The sequence below is a fragment of the Vigna unguiculata genome, chromosome 7 (assembly GCF_004118075.2).
Source record: "Vigna unguiculata cultivar IT97K-499-35 chromosome 7, ASM411807v1, whole genome shotgun sequence".
Taxonomy (NCBI): domain Eukaryota; kingdom Viridiplantae; phylum Streptophyta; class Magnoliopsida; order Fabales; family Fabaceae; genus Vigna; species Vigna unguiculata.
The window spans coordinates 20,880,722-20,901,550 of NC_040285.1; the positions used below are offsets into that span (position 1 = coordinate 20,880,722).

Below are 20,829 nucleotides of genomic sequence, written 5' to 3' on the forward strand. Positions count from 1 at the left end.
AACGAATAGAATAAACATCAATCACATAATCTTTTCATTTCCTTTTTCTTTTGATATATGTTGAACACGAGCAATCGTTTTCGTTTGAAATAATTGTAGAGTCGTCTTTCAAGCCAACCGCAATGCTTTCTTGATGTCTTTCTGTCAAAGAAGAAAACAAAAAACTTTTTAGTTTCATACCTCAAGCAGTTTAATTTACGTTAATTAAAAACACTAGTCGATAATAGATAAGATATAAAATTAAGTGATTAAATTTTATATTTGGATAGTGTAGTACCACGTCAACTAGTCAGAAACCATGATTGATAAGTAATTAATTAAAATTTGACAAACTCAGTGAAAAGAAAAGAATATCAAAAGTTATGATAAAGTATACTAATAAATTTAACGACAGATTGTCGGTTAGCATTGGTAGGTTTTTTATGGATTTAGAATACATGGATAAACTAAGTGCAATAAATACTATAAACTAAAAAAAAGTAAAAAATTAAATATAAGCTGGTTATCTCCTTCCATGAAAGAGAGAAAATATATGTTACTTACTTCAATGGCTAATGGCTTGGTGGTTGGGCTATAACGGTTGATGACGTGGCCTTCTTCATCAACCAAAAACTTAGTGAAATTCCATTTAATTCTAGATCCCACAATTCCAGATTTCTGTGCTTTCAGAAAGTTGTACACTGGTGCACTTTTTGATCCATTCACACGTATCTACACATAATAAAAAACAAGAATTTAAAGCACTATGCATGGGTTAATATAAGTCATTGGTAAAACATCATAATTAATGTAAATCATATTCCCATACACAACCTACTATTAATATTTATATACACTGTGAGTAAACTTTATTAAATAAATTAGTAAATGTTAATTAGAGTGGTTCAACATGCATAAGTGAAATTATTGAGCTACAACATGTTTTTACTGTTTGGATAATGCAATTGGAATAACTAAGTCAAATGTGTTCAAAGGTAAAACAAACACTGTAAAAATTCACCAAAAACCACATGACTCACATGAGTGTTCAAAGACAAAAGAAAAAAAAAAATAGTTACTTTCACACGGACAATATCACCTAATCTTCCGACAAACAGCAGCATCATTGGCTCATTTTCCAATATTTGTGTCGGTCTGTTCAATTTCATATGCAATTGCACGGACGGTTGGGGATCAAAGAAAGAAGTGCGTTGGAACATGTAACAGAGATAATAGAATAGAATAATAAATTCTTAGCATAAGAAACTTCATGCTTATAACACTCAAATACCCTTACTAAGGTGGATAATAGTTCATATATATATATATATATTATCACCTAGGGAGAAATTTATCTTTTGACAATGGATCTGTTATTTATTCCCTTATGAGAAAAAAATTTGTTCTGTTAGTTATTTCAGTACCTGTTGAGTATAATGTGAAAAGAATACTTGTAAACTTTTAATTTCATAATTATCATGAATATTCTTAAATATTTTTATATTCATCTTTTTAAATTTTAACTAAAATTATTTAAAAATAAATCATTATATTATAACTTTAAATAAAAAATTAATTGGTAAGTATAATTCAAATTAAATTATTTAATAAAATATTAATACAAATAACTTTGATATTTTAAAACAAATTTTAAATAACCTAAGCCAAAATTAAATTTTAAAAAGTTAAGATTTTATTGAATGACTTTAATTTCATAAATATAAAATCAAATTTTAAACAAGTCTTCCAACTATTAATATCTATTTTACTAATAATTTTATTTTCATTACTTAAATTAATAAAAATATTAAATAAAATTCATTAGTAATTATTAACGATTAATAAATATCTGATATTTAATATTATTATATCCTCTCATCCCTCTCTGCATGTGTCCACGTGCTGTATGTCGCATAACAGTTGTGAAATGAAATATTTTTGTCATTCTTAAACTATATAACATCCTAAAAAAAAACAACCGCAGGTGAAGTTGCATCAGGATTAGAAAAATAAAAAACCAACAAATGTGTCTTATTTTCATTGACATAGAGAAGAAGAAGCAATATATACCTTCCCGAAAATTGGATACTCAGCCTTATATCTTGTACATGCAAAGTCATGTGCCTCTTGGCTAGTCCCAGGCTCTTTCTTCAAAAATTGATTACATGGAAATGCCAATATCTCAAGACCTAACATCAACAAAACACTCATCACTTTCCTTTTAGACCAACCAATGTGAATAAGTTGAAAGAGAATAGCATACCCCTGCTTTTGTATGAGGAATAAAGCTGAGTTAACTGTGTGTAATTCACATCAGCAAATCCACTGTTTGTCACAAAGGAGTAGGAAAAACTAACTTTATTTTCTTTTCATCATTAAACAACAATGCAAGAGAATGTTGTGCTAAATAATAAAACCAACCATTTTGAAGCAACATTGATTACAAGAAGAACTTTGCCCCTGTAGGCGTTTAGGTTCACATCTTTGCCCCTAGCATCCTGCAACAACCAAACTCAATAAACATGTTCATGATTTTAGACTTTTGTTTCGGTTGAAACTTATAACAAAGAAGTGTACCTTGACGGTGAATTCATGGATAGAATTTTCTGAGATTGATTGAGAAGCACCCATTTTGTCTGTGTTCTGAGATGTGGATACTCTTGTATTTCTCTTTTCTTTTCTTTTCTGATGTTGCACAATCAGAGTTCAAGCCTTTATAGCATTCTGGTTCAATAACTTGTTGGCACGAAATCTCATGCTTTTATCGGGATTCTAAATTTGCCCTTACCAATATTTTACTAATTCTTTTTCTTCTCATTCGATTACAAAAGATTTGTTTTTCATGTCAATGAATTGATGTTGCCCACCTCAATGTTTTTTAAAGTATTGAATGGTCACCTTACACCCTGGAAATATAACATGCTTTGCATGACCTTCTGCCATAGGCTGGGAACAATGAAATTCAGTTCAAAAATAATGCCCCTTTTGATTTGCATACCATTTTATCTACAATCCAAAGTTCAAAGCTAAAAACAGCACTACATAAGGTAGAATATTATACCAACTTCACAGATGAATACACTTAATTTCTATAAAAAACAAGAAAAATAATAAAACAATAAAAAATGTATACATAATTTACGTATAACCTAAAAGTATAAATTAGACTAAAATATATTTGAAATAGTTTATTAAACATTTTAAAGTAAAAGGGTTTAAATATTATATATATATATATATATATATATATATATATATATATATATATATATTTTCCTTTTACAGAAAATAATTTACTACATGCTATATTAAATGAACACAGTATTTGATATGACAGTCAACAAAATGAGAAATATAAACATATCATTAAAAATATAGTAAAATAAAATAAAATAAAATAATTGAACTGACTATAGTATTTGATATATATAATTTTTCAATTATAGTTTAACTAATAAAAGTTTTTGAGACTGCATTATTAATACAACATGTTATATATTTCTTTCTATCATAGCTTTACAGAAGCCTTCTACAGTCAGGCAATCACAGGAACCTCAATTGTTCTTCTCCCCCACTGTTTTCATAAAAATTGTATATTTGTTTTAAAATAGTTCTTGTTCTCTAAGGATTCGAAGTCTCTCGTTAGTTTTTGTTAGGATATTTCCATTTTCTTATATTTAATTTTCTATTCGAAACTAAGACAAATTTCATTTTGCTAAAACAAAAATATAAACTTTTGTTTGCTTGACTTCCCTCGTTGAACCTTTCATTTCTTTTTCAAAATACAAAGCTAGTTTATTTTCTAACTAACTCAGCACTTCTTATATTTAAAAGCATCAAAATGTAATTAAAAATTCAAATGTATATTCGTTCTCCTCTCCAATGTATCTTAATGTCATTACTATATCTTACTGTCATCAAACATTTTCTTACAAAAAAATTATTAAGATATATATACCCAAAAAACGCGTCTTTGTCCAGTTGTTCAAATACTAAACTAACTATTTTCCTAAAGAATAATGGATGAAGAGACAGTTATCCAGAAATACAAAGGCAGATAAATGGCATTGCACGATTAATTGGAAATTTAGAAATCTGAAGTTGATGATCATCAACGATGGCACTGTTGCTGATTAAGCCAAGTGGCCCAAACGACCAATTTGAAGTTGGCGGCCACTAAGATTAAGATAAGACCATAACATTTGGCAAACCACGCATTTAAGAGAGAACAATTTCAATATACTAAGAGAAGAACAATTTCAATATACTAAGGGAAGTACAATTCCAAGAAACGACCCTGAAAATTGTATGTGTGTGTATATATATTATATATATATATATATATATATATATTGATCTAACTTCTGTAAGGGCTTCCCCATGAAATAAGTTATAAAATTTGGAGCAAAAAATTTGACACATGAGAACCTAAATAGATTACCCCTCTCCAACAACTCTACACTTTTACTCATTCTGCCCTGCCCTGCATTCTGCAGAAGAGGCTAAAATACATATGTACAAAACCTAGCAGATGATCCATATGTCCTGTGCAGATTCCGCCGAACCCCTCCAAGGATTCATGCATGTACACAATGGAAAACCACCTTTTCCTAAACAACAAGACCAGATACCTAGCAATCAACGAGGGAAACATGAGTACCCACAAGAATACTGGTTGAAGGACAGGCATTATGATCTAGACGATAAATAGAAATATACCAGCCATGGTTTCTAGATATTTTCTGATCACCTAGGTTGCCAAAAGCTTGGACCTGAAACATAAATACGAAGCGTTTACTATTTTCTATAGAGAATCCAATAGGAGCAGAAGACATTATCAAATAAAATTTTGTAACTACAAAGTAATAATGTTGTGTAACCTCTGTTTGAAACTGGAATTGCGTCTTCAAATGGTGGTCTATAGGACATGGAGTTCCTCTGATTCATAGAGCGAGGAGGAAATCTCCACCCATGATCTGGTATTCTGGTTGATTCACACGGATGACAACCATAAGGAGCAGGCACACCTTTTTCCTGATATCGAGGACCTACCAAAGAAAAAAACTTGATTTCATTCCATATAAATACAACTAACCATGGTATGATCTATTAACCACTAAATATGAATATACATGACAAATATCACAAGAATCATCAGTCATCCCAATCTTACCGGGAAAAGGTGTAGGAATATTCCATCTCTCGTGGTAATCATAAGGAGGTGGTCTTATTCTCTCATGATTATTATTATAGAAGTTATCTCTTTCCATGTTCTGCATAAAGTGCTGCCTATTGGAATAAGGAGGGGGTGGTGGAACCTCCCTTCGATGTTCCACATGCCGCTCCCCATTAACAAAAGAAAACTGATTGGACGGCACATGCTGAGGTGGCCGAATAGAATACCCCTTATTACGCATAGCAACTCCATCGGTATGTCCAAAATTATCTGGAGGAGGTACAGGAAAACGGTTGAAAGAACAAGTAGATTCTGGCATGTGCATGTCTCTATATTCAGGGCCTCGATTGTGCACTCCATCATTGATAGGTTGGTTATGCCTAGGGGCAGCCATGGGCTGAACCACAGAGGGAAGTGGGTTGTCATTAAGAGTCTGCAAACCAGCTCGATTAGAAAAGACAAAGAAAGCTGAGTTCTATATTACATGGTGGCAAAATCATGCGCAGTTGAGAAGCTTACCTGTGAAACACCTTTTGAATTAACTACAGTGTTGTATGGATCAGAGGTAGATGGCATGTGGTGTACAACTGGGGGTGGGGGTGGGGTGGGGGTGGGGGTGGAGGAGGTGGTGGTGGAGGAAGGAATGAAGGTGGTGGTGGTGGTGGTGGTGGGGAAGATGAAGGCACATCCTGATGTAGAGGAGCAAAGGGCGGGGCCAGATTCTTCTCAAACAGCTTTGCAGTTTCACCACCAACATCAGAAGTCGAATTGATTTCAACTTCATTTGAGGGAGCTACATCTTCCATTTCAAGTTCACCATCAACATCTTCCAAGATATGCCTGTGTTTTTCAATTGCAGAAGTCATTTCTTGTACTTCAGAAGTATGCTCTGGCGTGACAGCCTCAAAGTTCCCACCATCAGAATCACTCCATTCACCATCATCTTCATCTTTAAGCATCCGGGGCATGCAGAATCCAGGCAGCTGAAAAGTTGAGTTGCTACAAGATCAAATGAACAATAAGTGAACAGTCCCAGAAGTATGAAAAAATAAAAGATAATTAGTAGTAACAAGCTCAAACCTTCCATATTCATCAAGCATGCCCTCCATTTCTCTAACGGGGTCATCCATTGCCCTCTCTGTTCTCATCGAACGGCGCAAAAACACACCAGCAGCAGCTGAATTGCTATATAAAGATAGTTCCCGGATATGACGTCGAATTACGTGCACTGGTAGGATTTTTCTCTCCAACCACAGCCTTAAAACCTATTGAAGTTCAAAGCAAAGGTTAAAAAAATATGATGATGCAAAACACATTCGAGGAAAGCACATTTTGTTTCACTTCAATAAATATTAGACTTGATTTACTTGCCTTGAGACACTGCCTACGGTTTTCTTGTGCAGTATTTCCAGGAGGAGCAGCAGCAGATAATAGTCGTGGAAGGACTGCATGGATAGCAGACGAATATACCCCACAAAAATCACCTGCACAGTCAGACATTTTATATTCAAATTAATTATTAAACATCTGGCTGACATTTTCATCCTTCTCTTTTAGTTAGAATAGTGTAGCAAACATCAAACACGTCACCTTTTAAGCCACGAGAAAACTGTGCAATTGAGTCAACAAGAAAAAACAAATCCACCCTCCGATGCATGCTAGACTCCATTTCCAGACAATGAGCAAGAATTTCCATCACCTGGAACACAGCCCAATACATCAAAATTGTAAATGGCACGATGTAAGCCTTTTGTAACTAAAGTTAAACAATTTTAATTAGGAAATAACGGCAGAGTCTATTGAAGGAATTTAAGTTTCATCGGTGTCCAGAAGAATTATAATACCAAATGTGCTAATTTTTAGTCAGATTCACAGTCAAATTTAATTAAACCCGAAAATTAAAAGAGTTGTCGGCATAGCTTGTAAAAAAAAAACTACATTTTTACAAAAATTAAACTGCAATTCATAAATTATAAATGAAAAAAAAAATTAAAGCTTCATTTATAAAATTGAAGATTTGTAACTGGATATAAATAAATTTTACCCTATCCTGCTTATAGTAATAAAATAACATTTAAATTTAGAGGTACAGAAAGAGAATATTAGGATGCAATTGCAAGGCTTTGAGTCATTGGAAGTACGGGATTCTAATAAGGTTCAAGGCTTTCAACTCTCCCAACACAATAACCACCCTTTGTGGTGTGGTTCTTCCCAGGTTCTTATCATATTCACAACCAACATTTCATAATAGAGGATAGGAGGATTTCTTAAATTTAAAGAAGCATATTACCTTATCTGCAATACCAAACTTTGCACAGTCAATAGCTATGCGTGTTGCTCGACCAATACTTTCCTTTGTCCTTGTCAATGTCCCAAGCATTGCTTCAAAGTACAACAAAGCAGCTCGTCCTGCTTCAGTTGGCTTCCCTATACATCTTGACTGTTGAGTTGCAACATACCCATCTTTACATCCATCAAAAGGTTCAGATAAAGTTTGCTTCTGTTGTAAATGTACATCAGGGCTACAACTTCCATTGTGAAGAATATTACTACTGTCTGATGTAGAAACGTTGCAAACAGAAGTAGTTGGAGGAGATCCTTGCGGAATGCAATCACCCCCATCTGTCAAGGATGGACTTGACCGAATATCTGAAATACCCTTGTCACCCAGACAGTCATCAGATGTTGAGACAGAATTCATATCCTCCTGTGGACCTTGACATTTTATCTCTTTCACAACCTCATGCCTAAAAGTAAAGATCGGACAGAAACATTCTTAAATTTAAAGAAATAATGCGTAAACAACTATTGTTCGACAATTGATCTCTTTCATATTGACCATCATTTAAACATGAAGCAAGAACATCATTTTACCCGGAAGATCACAACCAAACTGAACCCCACAATTAGTTTGCAGTAGAAAAAAAACACTTGCACCATGAATCATCTAAATGAGAAAAGTGTAAGTTCATCCAACCAAATTGGCAAACTCTATAACAAGTTGTCATAATAACAGAAAAAATAAGCTTTGTGTGTATAAGAACAAAAATGTTTTCTTAATTTCTTTTTCTTCTTTACTTTTTAGGATTTCAATAAAAGTGTTAAAAAGGCTAAGAACTACAACATGCCAAAACTAAATCTTACATATCATTGGCTGTGCCAATATCATCAACTGCTGGCTTGAAGCACTCTGTATCCTCACGTACAGCAACCTCATTCCGAGGCATATTAACATTATGAGGTGATAAAGCATCATTTTCATTCACACCCATCACAGGGTCAAGGCTTATTCCATTTTGCCCTGATGCATCAGATGCTGAATTTGAATGACTCAAAGTTCTAACGTGGTCTTCATGGTTCGGTAGTATTGATGGATCTGGTGAATATTGAATGCTTCCATCATCACAGCATTTTGTATCAATAGGACAATTTCCTTCATTTGACTGAAATTTTAAATCAGCTTCTTGGCAAACCATATGATCACTAAGCTCTTCAACAACTTGAGTGGTGGCACCTGGGAGAACATCATTGCTGGTTTCATGCTGTTGCTTACCCACTTGAATAGGTGATTTATTCTCAGATAAAATCATTGGATTTGAATTGGTTGAATTCACATTGATATGAGACGAATCAATGTTGAAAGTATCCAACTTTTGCAGCCCAAAATCATTACATTCTTGATTATTAATGGTAATACTCGGACATCTCTTCACAGCAGATATACAGCACATACCACTTGCTGTCATTATGGTGGATGATGAAGCTTCCATATGAGCTTGGCCTAGTTCCGCAGCATTAGCCGACATGGCTTCTAAAGCTCGATGGAGGCGTTTAGATGGAGGTAAAGCAGCTTCACCATCCACAGAGCTGAATGTTTGATCTTTCTTAGTATTACATATCTGAGTATTGGAACATGGAACTGAAAGTTTTGGAGAAACATTATCCAGAACTCCATTCAGTACATATGAGTCTCCATCAGCAGGGCTACCATTCTCACAATTTGAAGATGTGATAATCTGATGTGCTGAGTTAGTAATAGTATCTTCCTTACAGTAGTTTTCTACACATTGGAGAGTGCTATGATGTTCTGCCTCCACAGATGATTTACCCATCCTGACTCTTGCTCGTTTGACTAGGGGCAAGTGCTCATCCCCATCTTGTTCAAAGCATCTTTCTTTTGAATTTTCACAAATATTCTGTGAACTTTGACTGGCATTCTGCAAACCAGCCTCCTCCTCTGTCCTACTGGTTGGCTTAGAAGCATCATGAGTTGCCCTTTTCCTATTGGGTTTTCTTTTTTTCTTATTGACTACAGGTCTTATTTTCAGATCAAGCCCTTTGTTCAACTCAACTTCTGAACATTCAACAGCTTCCGAGAGTTCAAGTTTAAAATTTGAATCTATTGTACTGCCCTCGTTGAAGCTAAATGTATCAGAATCAGTTGTTATAATTTCAGAACTGTTGTCCTCCATGCTACCATTCGAGACAAAAGCAGATGACTCAAAATCATCACATCCAGAAAGATCAGGTGACTTCCTAACACATTTATTCCTTCGCGTACATGCAGTAGTTGATGGGTCACCAGCACCCTTTGCACCGTCATTATAATGCAACACAAAGTTTTGGGCACGAGATGGATTTCTAGACCTTCTTACTGAGGTATGTTTTTGTATTACACAACCCTGCAGGCATAAGTCAGCCATAGACCTTTTTCGAGTAGAATAAGTAACTGGCTTAGGAGATTTAACCGCAGCAACCTCATCAGCAGGCTCCTCCAACATTGCCTCCTTATTATCAGATTCATCTTTATATACACCAGCTGACTCATTCTCAGCTGCACATACTACCTCTTCATGTTTGTAGGTAATAGAATCTGAAGAATTCTTAGGTAATGTGTGTGTCAACTTGGGGGTATCTGTCTGATCCTTGGCAGATGAGATAACAGGATTTGAAATATCTACATTAGCAACATCGCCAACAAGGCCAGTTTCATCAATCTGAGACTCTTTTTTTGATTTCTCAAAACTGTCAATTATCTCCTGAACAGCACGACCAAAATCAGCACCTTTTCCATGACGTTTTCCAAGAAGAGACTGTTTTTTCTCCTCAGTAAATGCTTCTACATCAGAAGGATTGCAGAATGCTCTACAAAAAAATATCAGTTCAAAACTAACATGAGCTAAATATAAATTAGATGTAATGTGCAAGGAAACAAAATAAATGATAGGGAGTACAAAAGCTTCAATATAAGACCACAAAACAGATTAACCCAAAATAATTATAATTACTAGCAAAATTGCAGGCGTTGCAGTGCCTGTGACCACATTTGTTATCACACCGTATTATAATTTTTTGTAAATAAAAATGTGTATTATTATTTAAGTAATTTTGTCTATTTATATGAAAATAAGATAATTAAATATATACATTCTACTGAATTGCAATAAAAAAGCTAAATTATATAGAATCAAACATTTTAAGAGCTTAATTCTACAAAGAACGTGGAAGTTTCTTTTTTTAATCTATGCAGGAGTCTCTTCCTTCCCCCTATCTGGTAGATTTTTTCTTGTTTGCTTTTTATTTGCTCCACCGTGGTCCGTGTATAATTTTATTTTTGTTTTTTTCATCTTTTTACATGTGTCATATATTGTGAATTTTGCATTGCGATTTAAAATGTTATTAAGGATGAATTAAAAAAACAATTTGTGTACACCAAAATGGGGAATCACAAGTATATACTGTAAAGATATACCATTAGTACTCAAACTACCCAACATTCCACATTGCAACACAGTGCAGTAAATAAGCCTTACATAGAACCCCGAATTCAACAGTAGGTGAAGTTTATATTTATATTTGAATCAAGCCTGGGTGCATCAAAACCTTCTCACTTAAGAGGAACTAAATCTATGGTCAATAATAGGGTCAGAAGAAAAAAAAATAACAAAATCCACGTGACAGAATCTATATACCAAAACATCAGGGGTCATCAAAGCTCTATTTTCAGATCACAAGTCACAGACACTAGTATTTATGTTTTCTCCAGAGTTCGTGCAGAAAAGTGACAATCACCTTTTTCAATAATTCATTTCAAAACATTGTTATGTTTGGAACTTTCATCTGCAATGTCGTGGACCTGAGAGTAAAAATGTACCTAATTTGGTAGTATTTTAGGCTAAAAGTCAAGCATTTAAGGTAAAAGGGAGAAGTATCTTTGAAACCTGATACACAGTGGGCAGGTCAAAAGGGTAATTCAGATATGAGGGATGAAGTTACTCCAAAAGTAATTCTAAAAGTGTCGTCATTCATCCTAACCCAACATTTTCTTTTAATTTAAGAGTTAAAGGCGTGTTACGTTTAGATTAAAAGTAAAAAAAATGGGTTTGAAATGAAAAAGGCAACTGTTCGCATCCTTTATATGAAAAAGAGAAAGATGCTTAAATAGGCCATTTTACAAGACACCCATGATTACAGAAAAAAGATAGGATTGTTCATAACTTTTAGATGATCCAGATTGAAAAGTTTATATAATTAAAATCTGGTTTGCCTATCTTTCACTGGTTTCACACCATAGAAATCAGAGAACTAGTTCAGAATCAAAAGCAAAAAAATTGTGGAATAACCCTAAATACCAACTTTGTGCCAATATGGCACCAGTTTCTCCCAATTCTCCAACAGTGACAAAATGAATTCGCTGTCAAACTCTCCTAATTTATATATAATAGGCAATTATGTTTAATTTCTTTTACAATATCAATCAACCCAACTGACCTATCGAACTCCATCACTACCAGGTACCTAACCAAATCCTAATAGAAATTACATTTGACATGTCAACAAGGAAATTATACTTGATCTTCCATTACAAAAATACAAAAACTTGAAATAAGATGCATCATTGTCTTTTCTATAATCCATTCTGACATTTGGGATCTAAGTCAAGCCACATCTTTTGGGTTTCAATATTTTCTTACATTTATTGATAAATACTCTCGTTATACTTGGGTTTATTTAATGAAAGAGGGATCTGAACTAATTTCTATCTGTCTTTCCTATAAAAAATAAAAATCAATTTGGCCAAGTTATCCAAATTTTGAGTGATAATGTCAAAGAAAACTTTTCTTCTAGCTATTTTTCTCTTTTAAGTTCAAATGGCATTTTACATTAGTTTACTGGTCCTCCTAAACTTCAGAAAAATGGAATAGCAAAGGAAAAATAGACATTTTGTTGAAAATGCTCATAACTTGTTGCTAGCTTACCAGTTTGTCACTGGTGATACTGTTTTCATTGTTTGCTTCCTCAAAATAGAATGTTCTCTTCCTTTCTTGACAATCACATTCCATATATTGTTCTATTTCATACTAGTTAGAATCATAAGAATTGTACGATTCGAATTAGGATTCGTTACAAAATTCATCAATCATGATACATATCATTTGATGATTGTTTTGTTGCCCGAATTGTAACATGAATAGGATGAATCTGAATCGTACGTTATAGACGATTCATGAGGAAGGAAGAAATGAAAAATCAAGACAGAGCATAAGAAACTTGTTCTGGTAAAAAGCTGGGTGCCCTAGACCGGAGAACAAATATAGAGATTGAATAATCTAACTCAGTTAACCATGCTTCAAGCCAGAGAACCAAGTGTCTTAGCCTTGGGTGTGTCATTCTATTTATAAATAAAATGGTTACAAATCAATCTTCCAAATAAGAACATAATACTTCAGTTACAAAATACAAAGATAATAATAAAATATAAACCACTTCATTGTTTTGCTGAAATATCTCCCAACTTAAAAAATCTGATAATTAAATCAAAACTTCCTATAGACTTTAAATCGGCCTTTGGGCATTTTATCCATCTTCGAGTATCGAGTCCGACCCCGAACAACCGGAACGGTTCACAGCCCCCCAACCTTGAGCCAAAGTGTCTGAGGCGTAAAGTCTGAAAAAATTTGTCAAGCTCATTCTGGATACTTCCTTCCCAAACTTTTCCACTTGTTTTGTTTAAATTAGTGTTAGCACAAGTGATATTAGTGCATAGATTTGATGAAGCTAGTACATGTGATCATGAGAGATTGATGAAGACTTAATGAAGAATTAAAGTGATTGGTAGTTGATCAAGCTTGGGGTTTATTGAATCTAAAATTGACATGAAGACTACAAAACTTGAAGATTGGACTCAATTCGTAGACTTTATGACATAGTGTAGATGTCCTTTGTCTTTTGTTTATCTTTTCAATCAGCTAAAAAGGGTTTTGACATGTTAAAAGGCTTGCTGCATATAATTCTGGTATGAATGTATTAGATCAGTTTAATTGCTATGCAATTGGCTTATTTCACTTAAGTCAAGTGAAATCAACAGATTGTATGGACAAATCAACATGTTAAATTCACTTATGTGCAGACTATATTAGCTGGGTTTTAAGAGAGTGGGAGAAGTTATGTGATTTTTGAGCATGAAAACAGTGAAACCAATTTGGAAAACACTCTCTAGATTACACAATGAGCAACTCATGATTGAAGTTCTTAGAGCCATTTTTGCTTGGTTTTGAAGCTTGAAAGACGCGCTTTGGTTGGCTAGGGAGAGCCACCAACAAGGTCTGGTTGTTCCTTCGCTTCTAGGTGTTTCTTGGTGTGATTCCAATTCTGCAAGTGGGATCTTGCTATGTTGGGTTTGAGATTCTTGTGGGATTCAAGAATCATGGTGTTTTAGTTTAATTCAAATTGTAATCTTTGCGGGATTGTGTAAATCTTTTAAGTTAGTGCATTGTCAGGCTTAGGTTGCCCTGACAAACTAGATGTAGCTCAGATTTGAGTAAACCAGTACAAAAACCATTGTGTGATTCTCTCTCCCTTACCTTGTTCATCATTTAAACTTCAAGAAAATCAATTTAATCAATCTTTGTAAGGTTTTCATGTGATTTGATGTAATTTGGTGGTGCAACTAAGTTTGATATATCAATTGGAACCAATCTTGTTTGGTAAAGCATGCTACTTGAGTGATTTGCGTTTTTCTGCAGAATTTCCTGATATATCAATATGTTGATTTTACATTTTAATTTGTTGAATCATACTGGTTTGTTTGAGTTTTTCCTGTTTGATCAAATCAATCTATTGTTTTTGTCTTTCAATTGTCTTAAATGTGGGGTCTTGCAGCAATTAACTTCTGATTTGTTGGTCAATTTAATTCAAATAGAAAAAGTTTTAATTGAACATAATTTCGAGTTCTTAGCCATGCTGGAATCTCTTTTTCTTTAGTCAGGTGAGAACTTACTCCTAGCCGAGCTGGAACTTTAGTTGCTTTAAATGGGTGTCCTTGACCCAGCTGAGATGAAGTTAGTAGATTTGAACTGGTATTTAAATATAGCTGCAAAGGTAGATATCCACATAAAACGTACATCCATAACTCAAAATATACATAATGGTATTATTTATTGAAATAAATTTATTTATGATTTAAAATAAATAATTGTTATATACAAAAAGTTTTAGAAATACTTTACTTGTAATTAAATAACTTTCATATGTAAAAATTCATAAAAAGGTAAATAAAAATGATTTTTATTAAATATCATTGAAATATTTAAGCGGGTTAAAATAAAATATTGCTATAAATATTAAATTTGGCTAAAATAAAATAATTTTTATTTATAAAACATCATAATAAATAAAAAACAACTTTTATAAAATATCACTTAAATATTAAAGTTGGTTAAATAAAATATTACTATAAAATTTTCACGTTCATTAAAATAAGATATTACTATAAAATATTTTAGTTAAAATAAGATATTACTATAAAATATTTTAGTTAAAATAAAATATTACTATAAAATATTTTAGTTAAAATATAATATTACTATAAAATATTTAAGTTGGTTATAATGTAATGTTACCGTAAAATATTTAAGTTTGTTAGAATTAAATATCACTATAAAATATTTAAGTTGGTTAAAATATAATGCAATATTACTATAAAATGTTTAAGTTGTTAGAATAAAATATCACTATAAAAATATTTAAGTTCGTTAAAATATAATATTACTACAAAATATTTAAGTTGGTTAAAATATAATATTACTATAAAATATTTAAGCCAGTTAAAAATATAATATTACTATAGATGGCAACCAGTAGTGGCAAACAGCGACAGACTAGATTTCCATCAACAACAGATGATAGCCAACAGTGGTGGACAACGATAACTACGGCAGACAAGATTACCACGGACAAGATTACCATCAACAATGGATGGTGGTGTTATAAAGCTTAATGGATTTGGACTTATCCAGAAAATGGTGTCCTAGCGGACAAGATTACCACGGACAAGATTACCATCAACAGTGGATGGTGGTGTTATAAAGCTTAATGGATTTGGACTTATCCAGAAAATGGTGTCCCAGGACGTCTGATGATTTATCGTGTGGTGGTGGTGTTATAAAGCTTAATGGATTTGGACTCATCTAGGAAAGTGGTGATAAAATTGGACTGCCATAGTCAAGTTCCTTCACTACATTGTATTCCATCTCTGTAGAGAATGGTTCGAATGTATCAAGGACCTCAAATATGGCAATCCAATTTCATCACCATTTTCCCAGATGAGTCCAAATCCATTAAGCTTTATAACACCACCACCACACGATAAATCATCAAATGACCTGGGGACACCATTTTCCTGGATGAGTCCAAATCCTTTAAGCTTTATAACACCATCATCCATTGTTGATGGTAATCTTGTGCACCGCAGTTTATCGTTGTCTACCATTGTTTGTTGTCATACGTCTAGTCGGCCACAATCTGTTGTTGTTCGTCATTGTTGGTCGCCATCTATTGTTGATGGCAATCTTCTTTGACAAAATCATCCTAATTGAAGTTATGCAGTTGTGCACCACATTCTCATATTATTCTCCATAGTTGTTTTAGTTGTTTATCGGCCTCTGTTTTCTGCCAGCCCAGGTTTGATGTTTGTTGGCCATTGTCATATGCTAGTTACCTTCTTTGTCACTATTGTCACTAAAACATCTCTAGATATTGTCAAAGCTAGATGTCTACTTTGCAGTTTGTGCTCCAATTGTCTAATCCAAGAAAAATGTTGTCTAAAGAAGTTTGTACTATGTTTGTCAGAACAAAATGGTCAACTTGCATATATGCTGACCAAGTTCTTAAGGGACTTCAATTGAGTTTATCTATTCCAAGCTTGGGTCATCCAATTTGTATACTCCAGCTTGAGGGGGAGTGTTGAAATAAGTAATAAATAGTGCATTGGCAATCATTTATCAGCTGTAATCATGATTAGTACTTAGTCTTGTACCTAGGAGTCTAGTGCACTATCTGAGTTGTACTTAGGAATTTAAGCTAGTCTTTTGATCTTTCATCTTCCATTATATCTGTTCTATCATTATAAATAGAAGATCACAAGAGGGATCTCTTTAGTCATCCAATTTTATATTATCTTTTTATTCTCAACAGGACGGGTATACTATTGTAAATTTTAATCAACTATGAGGTAATTCAGAAAATACAATGACTTACGATAAAATGCTAAAGTGTTAAACTGCACTCGGCAACTGAACACATTTATATATAAAAAAGAGTACAATTTAAACGGAGGGGACAAGTTCAGACATGGAGAACCTGCTCTAACACAGGCTTTTCAAAATACGAAACAAAACATATTTTTATATAATCTATAAAAGACAATCCTGACAAAAGATAAATATTGTTTTTCTAACGGATAGAATAAGATTATCCTGTTTGGTTGTTAAATCCTGTTCATTAATTAAAAAGTTGAGCCAACCAGAGATGGGTTAAGAACAAATAGGATAGGAGAAAGAAAAGTCACCCCCTTCCATCACTTACGTAACTTCTTAATTCCATTCCACCATTACTATAATTGTGGACGCGGCTGCACCATCACCACTGTTGCCACAACTGCTGCAACCCATGCCACCTCTACCACCAGTACAGCAACTATGCCACGTAACTATTGACCCACTACAATCACCACCTCCATGATTACAATCCCAGCCACAAACACCACTTTTCACAGGAATAACTTCGTCATTTGCATACAATTTATATTACCAACTATCAGACTATTTGGTGGGCACCACACACACAATATTAGTCAGTCATCTTACTTTGTCCATCCTATCCTATCTACACTACCAAACAAGTGCTAGGCTTCACAATTACATTGATTATGAAATTTGAACAAAGTATATATGATTTTGAAAGTTATGCTAAGCTATACAAATCAATTGTCACAACAACCACACTTTCGTCATTCAAGCTACCAAATAGTTTGAATACTTACATTTGTTGTGTTCCAAAGAAGTAAACAAGCACCTTCTTCCAATCAGTAGAGTAACCCCATTTCTCTGGCTCACTTACCTGCCACCAGCAAAGAACTGCATAAGTTAAAGGAAGTAGCTACTATAAAAAAGAAGGCGAACAAAAGAAACAGTTTTAGAATCTAAGGCCCCTTTTTCGACCGTGATTTATTAAGGTGAGTTTGGTAAGAGTGTAAAGAAGGTTGGGGTAAGGAGTGAAATTTGAGAGAATAAATTTCAGCAAGTAAAATGCATATTCCATTAGAGTGAAAAACGAAAAGAAATGTTGCAGAAGTAACTTCTTTTTCTAAAATTAATGAAGTGTAAAACTTACACCAAGCCTGACAGGTGGATAAAATTTCCAAATCTCGCACACTCTCTCGCACTATTGACTAATATATCTAACTTTAAATCACTCACTACTACATTGTAAGGATCTCTCTTCCTCAGCCAAGCTCTCTCAACAACTAAACGGGGGCCATCAAAACCCATCTGTTATCCTCACATTGTTGGGAAACTGGGTTGAAGACAGGAGACCTTTGGTTCTCGGGTACGGTGTCAACATTCAGACTCTATATAAACATGCCTAACGAAAAGAAGAAAAAACAAGATGAAAATGGCTTAAAAATCATCTCATTGATAAGCATACCAAACCCAATGTTATAGAAGCGGTAAATATTCAAAGTTAATTTTTTCTGCGAGGAGGAGAAACAGGAAAGTCAAAGCTCCAGATGGTTTCAGCCCATGTTTACTAGCCTATGTTTACTAGTTTCCATCTTCTCCCCCCTTGCTACCAAAGAAATCAAAAGTCGCCTTTTCCGTCAGAAGCAATCAAAACTTCAGAATTCGCAATTAAATTTTGAAAACCTGCTGAACACATTCCAGTTATGCACAACATATTCATCTAAGCAAACCACGAAGCGTACAAAACGCATATAAGACATAAGTTTAAGACTTTATGGTCAATCCATCTTCTATTACGGAATTCAATACTGGATCCACAATTCTCAAGGAAAATTGTCACACTAAACCAAGAATTCTAACCCTACTCAACATGCAACCCCCGATACAACCTCAAAAAGCACATTCAAACAGCACAGTCAAAAGAAAGACAGAAATTTTCACAAAAATTCACAAAGTAAAGAGAGGAACCAACCGTGGCAGGCCATGCAGGGAAGCCCTTGACTTTGGCAAGCACAAGATCGCCCACTTTCCACTGGCGGCAGGCGGCAGCCGCCGCCGCCGCCTTACTGACCCCCTTTCTGCGGGTAGGCGCCATAGGAGGAAGCCTACAGTGAAATGAGGGGAAGAAGTGATATGAAGTGAATCGAGCAGCGAATTGGGTCGATAATGGAAGGGTTAGGCAGTGTTTGGTATTTAGTGAGGGATTTGGCAGGCATTGAAACGCAAGGGATTTGGGGTAAGCAGAGGGAGAAGGAGGGTGTTGGAAAGAGTGTGAAAACGCAAACCCTAATTGAGGGAGAAAGAGAGGGGAGGTAGAAGGGGATTTTGGGGACGCAAGTAGAGTTTTTTTCAGAGATATGAGTTGGTTAGGTGGAAGCAAGACACGGAGTATGGGCTTCTGGCAAGGGTGAAGTGGGCTAACGTGCGCTCCGTGCTGACTGTAGAAAATTGATAAAGATGAGATATGCTTTGTGATCATTCATTTTATTTTTGGTATACTTCCGTGCACGTGACTACAGCATTTCCAATATACTCCATGCCACGGCCGGTCTCCCTCTATTCAAACTTTAGACTTTTGGCATTCATGGGCCGCCCAGTTCTTCCTGCACCCCATTTTTTCTTCCTGCACCCCAAAAATTTTAATATTCCCATTTTATCCCTACAATTTTATTCTCCTTCTCCCAAGGTCAGGCTCCATCCTCATGCTCCCAGATAGCCACTCCCAGGGGACTCAAGTTTGTCGGAACCGAAAATTGAAGATGAAGTAGGTGATGTGGTGAATCCTTTTGTTGTTGCTAGTGGAAGATCGAAGATCGTTGAGTGTCTTTTAGATTGTTTAATCTTGTATACATTTGTGGTTTTTGCATTGCTCAATCTAGAATTTATTCTCGAATTCAAGAGTGTATTTTGGATTGTCCAATCGAAAACTCAAGTGTCATTTTCAGAATAAGCCATTATGTATTTGAGAGCAACTTCTTCTTCATGCAAGGAGACTCCTTTTCTCCCCCATTTTCTTCTCCTTTATCAACCAAAAAGACTCACTCCCCTCAACAGTCACGCATAGAGGGGAACACATAGCACCATCCATACACCAAGGTCATTTCGTGAACAACACCAAGGGCCATTTCCTTTTCTTCCACTAGCAGCAACGATAGGATGCATCGCATCACCCACTTCATCTTCAATCTTCAATTTCGAAAAGCGTGAGTCCTCAAGGCATGGCTATCTATGAGCATGAGGATGGAGCGTGGCCCTAAAGAAGGAGAATAAATTTGGAGGGATGAAATGGGAATATTGAAAATTATAAGGGTGCAAAAAGAAAAAATGGGGGTGCATGAAGAAATGGTCTCATAGGCTTTAATAAGGCCTTTCTTATTGAACCTTCCTTTTTTTCTTCCTACCTATAAATTAAGATATCCTAATTTCACCTTTCTTAAGTTTATAATAAAATAAGAAAAGTTTGCCTACACATTTTCCTTTTATTGTCCACTTCTATCCTCTTTTCTTCTTTATCCTTCACTTTGAAGTTCACCTTCATTTTTTTACTCTTCATTGACAATCACTCTGGTTGAAGGCTTTGGAAGGTTTGTTTCATCCTTTAGCAGCTTGTAAATTGGTTGAATAAGTATTTCTATTTTTTATTTTTTTCTTGTTGGGATGATGTTGTCTAGGTTAAGGGTGTGTTTTTTAGAATGGTTTTTGTTGATCCTACAAAATTATGAAAGCTTTTTGGGTCTGGCTAGATATTACAAAAGATTTGTAGAAGGATTCTCTAAGATCGTAGCACCTCTCACCCAATTAACTCATAAAGATCAACCTTTTATTTGGACTTATCGATGCGAGATAAGCTTTGAAGAGTTAAAAAGAAGTTTACTACTACACCAGTGTTAATTGTTTCCAACACAAATAATCATTTTGAGCTCTTTTTGAGATGCACCTCACCAAGGATTAGATTGTGTGTTGATGCAAGAGAAAATGGTGGTAGCCGCTTGTAAATTGGTTGAATAAGTATTTCTATTTTTATTTTTTTCTTGTTGGGATGATGTTGTCTAGGTTGAGGGTATGTTTTTTAGAATGGTTTTTGTGAGATCCTAGAAAATTATGAAAGCTTTTTGGGTCTAGTTAGATATTACAAAAGATTTGTAGAAGGAT

The 20,829-nt window shown here is 34.5% G+C and overlaps 1 protein-coding gene across 1 annotated transcript; it reads right to left on the bottom strand.

Moving 5' to 3' along the window:
• Nucleotides 1-48: 48 nt before the first annotated feature.
• LOC114191281 (protein HUA2-LIKE 2-like) lies at nucleotides 49-19,125 on the bottom strand. Its single transcript, XM_028080452.1, has 16 exons — nucleotides 18,650-19,125; nucleotides 17,478-17,554; nucleotides 8,300-10,300; nucleotides 7,446-7,902; nucleotides 6,746-6,854; nucleotides 6,527-6,639; nucleotides 6,236-6,420; nucleotides 5,707-6,154; nucleotides 5,153-5,588; nucleotides 4,860-5,027; nucleotides 2,557-2,636; nucleotides 2,401-2,477; nucleotides 2,243-2,304; nucleotides 2,050-2,168; nucleotides 544-711; nucleotides 49-141 (listed from the first exon to the last, which is right to left on the bottom strand). Exons 1-16 carry the CDS (start codon nucleotides 18,770-18,772, stop codon nucleotides 109-111), a joined length of 4,656 nt encoding a protein of 1,551 aa, XP_027936253.1. The 5' UTR covers nucleotides 18,773-19,125; the 3' UTR covers nucleotides 49-108.
• Nucleotides 19,126-20,829: the final 1,704 nt, after the last annotated feature.

Bases quoted from the DNA above. Each gene is read 5' to 3' on its own strand.
- LOC114191281 (XM_028080452.1), bottom strand. From the start codon at position 18,772: ATGGCGCCTACCCGCAGAAAGGGGGTCAGTAAGGCGGCGGCGGCGGCT. The intron at 5,028-5,152 runs GTAAGATTGGGA...TTTCTTTGGTAG, and splicing joins TATTCCTACACCTTTTCCCG to GTCCTCGATATCAGGAAAAA. The intron at 142-543 runs GTAAGTAACATA...CTTCTTTGACAG, and splicing joins CCAAGCCATTAGCCATTGAA to AAAGACATCAAGAAAGCATT.